The sequence below is a fragment of the Propithecus coquereli genome, unplaced genomic scaffold (assembly GCF_000956105.1).
Source record: "Propithecus coquereli isolate 6110/MARCELLA unplaced genomic scaffold, Pcoq_1.0 Scaffold27, whole genome shotgun sequence".
In the NCBI taxonomy this organism is placed as follows: domain Eukaryota; kingdom Metazoa; phylum Chordata; class Mammalia; order Primates; family Indriidae; genus Propithecus; species Propithecus coquereli.
Window position 1 is genome coordinate 8,816,517 of NW_012148285.1, and position 3,290 is coordinate 8,819,806.

A 3,290-nucleotide genomic window follows, 5' to 3' on the forward strand; every position below is an offset into this window, starting at 1 on the left:
CTAATGCCACCACTGATCTGACAGGAGGCAGAGCTCAGGTGGTGATGTGAGCAGTGGGGAGCTGCTATAAATACAGGTGAAGCTTCACTTGCTCACCCACCATTCACCTCCTGCCATGCAGCCTGGTTCCTAACAGGCCACGGACCAGTACCGATCCGCAGCCTGGGCTTGGGGACTGCAGTTATAAGGATTAGAAAGTTTATATTTAAACAGTACTTGGTACCACTTTCAGGGATATAATGGTGAAAAATGCTTGGCTGGGCAGGAAGCCTAGCTACCATTTATAACATTGTTTCTAAGAAACACCAACCGAGAGTTCCAAATACTCTTATGAAACACAGCTGCTTGCAGAAGTTATCTCAGATCAGTGGTTCTGAGCAGGAGGCTCTTAGAAATCTGTGGGATGCTCTTTGCTTGTGGAAATGACTGAAGGAAGCTACGGGGCATGTAAAGGGCAGAGGCCCTGGCAGATGCTCTACAGTACTCAAAATGGCTTTGCATAGGAAAGGGTCATTCGTATTATACCAGAGTATTTCGAAATGCATGCCAAACACTGATGTTAGGGAAAAACCGTTATTATCCAAGCCCAGAACCTAAGTCCATTTTATGTGTAAATCTAGTGGCTTTTATGATCACCGAATTTCTCAGGAACTTAACTTGTATATAAACTGAGAGCAAAAAGTACTTCGTGTAGTTCAGGATTTTATCAAGAGTTGTTCACCATTTAGGAAAATGTCTCTGTGGTACCTGAGTCACCAACACGTCACAGTCCGTATGTGTAATATCCCATTCACAACAGTTCTACATTAAGGTACAAGGACCTGTTTTGCACATGCATCTACATACTAATATACATATCTTTTAGTTATAAAGCCCTTTCTCCCCCACCTGTTACAATTAGTGCATTAGATTATTTTGAAATTACATGTACAGCAAAGTTTTACCATCTATGAATTCTATTTCAGGACAGAAAAAGGGACATCAAACAATATTTACTTTCTAAAGGGCAATTGGGATCCACTGGGCTAAAGACCACTGCCATAACAGATGATTTATTTGCCTATATATCCCTCCTACCTATCCCAAAGGTGGCATTCATTAAATATCTGTTTAATACAGTTCTGGTCCATGTATTAAAGGTCAGCCTTGCCACACTGTAGTCATATCATACATAAATTTCTCCTACATAAAATACCTAACCAGCAAATATCAAATGGATACACAGGAACAAGGATTTTCAGTCCCTCCATCTCTTTCAACGTTGAAACCAAACAGCATGGCACCCAGGTACAAGCACTGGCCTGTGTCACAAGACACAAAATCTGCTCCCATCCTTGCCTCTAACTATGACCATCACAATTGGAAATCCTCTGTTTCTTTATAGAAGGCTTTGTAATTTACAAAGTACTCCTGGAGTTTACCTTGGCAAAATCTACCAGTTGAGCAAGGTATCTCTGTGGGGCCATTCTATCCTCCACATAGGACTGACAGTCACTTGATGCTCAGGCTGAATGTCAGCATTACCTGGTCTGAAAGCCGACTTGCTGCTTGTTCGATTTCTGCCCTGGCAGCAATGGACTGTCCACACCACGGGGCATAGAAGAACAGCAGTATCACCTCTGAATCGTGGCGAATATTCTCTGCATAGTCCAGCTGGCCCTGGAAGAGGTCAAGGACTGGCGACCTCGAGGAGAAAAAGCTGACAGGTGGCTTGGCTGGTATTATCACATCTTTTGCTCGACTAAAATAAAAGCAAACACAAGCAAGATTGCTAAGTTTATCTTCTTCTAACAACATTTTTGTGTGGAAGGAGAATGAAGCTTAAAAGGAAAGGTCTCTTTTGAATAAGAAAATGAATTCTCAAATCACTATCCTGGAGTAAAAATATTCTGTGCTAAGGCAACATCTGGCTGAGCAAATGCAAGACATGAATAATATGCTGGAAAGGATTCTCTAAGATTCTGTCCCCCCAGGTGTGGGCTGGGAGGGCAGTGAAGGGCAGAGGATGACGTCCTTGAATAATTCATATTCTTGCCTTCCACACCCCAAAGACTTCATCCTCATCTTTCTACAGCTTTTCTACATCTTCATAGGAGCCACTGATCTCCAGGACTTTAGAGCCACTAGCACATGAACTCAGAATTATGGGGAGGACACATACATGCTACCACTAGTACGATTTCTATGGGAGATACTTACAATCAATTCAACTTTGAGAAAACATTAGTTTATTATCTGGTGTTGACCTGTACTTACCCAGGGCATTCAGGCAAAAGTAACAATTAAACAATAATCTACATTTCTCCAGATACATATCACAATCCTAAAGGTAATAAAGAGGAGTCATAAAGCAACAGCCTATTTAAGTAATAAACAGGCTTTTCAAATACTTAAGTTTCTCAGAAGAGAGGGGTCAGGAGGAGGGGAAAAAAAAACACAGAACAAGTGTTCAGAAGTTACAAAGCTGCCACTGCTTTCCCCATCAAGACAAAAGAGATGTGGCGGAGGCTGCATCCCATCAAGTTAAAGGGGCCAAGTGAACATCTTGAGCTGTCCACATATCTGCACTAACATGGCATGAAACCTTTATTGCAGTTTTGCTAAGAAACAAAAAGAGAATACAAAAATGGAAACCTAAAACAATACTACATTAACCCAAAAGGCAGGAAAGGACCAAGAGAGGAACAAAACCCAGAAGATACAAATGGAAAACAAGTAGCAAGAAGGTAGATTTAAACCCAACCACATCAATAATTACATTAAATATAAAAGGACTAAACAACCCAATTAAGAGGAAGAGACTGCCAGATAGGATAAAGCAAGACCTAATTACATGCTATCTAAAAGAGATATATTTTAAATATAAAGACATAGGATAAAAGCATAAGGATGGGAAAAGATAAACCATGTAAACAGTAAGCATAAAAAAGCTCACATGACTTATCAGGTAAAAGGTAAGAACATACCCCAGTTTACTTAAATCCTATTCCGTAATTTAATAAAAACCCGCTCATATATCCTATAACTTGGATGAGTCTCAAAATAATTGTGCTGAGTGAAAAAAAACCAGGCACTAAAGAGTACATACAACATGACTGTATCTATATAAAATACCAAAATAGGCTAAAGTGTTAAAAGGAGCAAATCACCTATTTATTCACTCGAACTAACATTTTAACCTCACTGTCACAGAGCTTTCAGTCTACACAGAAAACCTTCAAAACCTAAGAAACTCAATCACTTATACAATTACTCAAAAATCTTTACTGAGCAACTATTACTGTGCTTCG

General features: G+C 39.9%; 1 protein-coding gene across 1 annotated transcript in view; it reads right to left on the reverse strand.

Moving 5' to 3' along the window:
• Nucleotides 1-3,290, reverse strand: part of TXNDC11 (thioredoxin domain containing 11) — a 92,186-nt gene that overhangs the window by 82,849 nt on the left and 6,047 nt on the right. Inside the window, exon 3 of the mRNA XM_012647542.1 lies at nt 1,525-1,684. Coding sequence (XP_012502996.1) covers nt 1,525-1,684 — 160 coding nt within the window. The remainder of the gene's footprint in view (nt 1-1,524; nt 1,685-3,290) is intronic.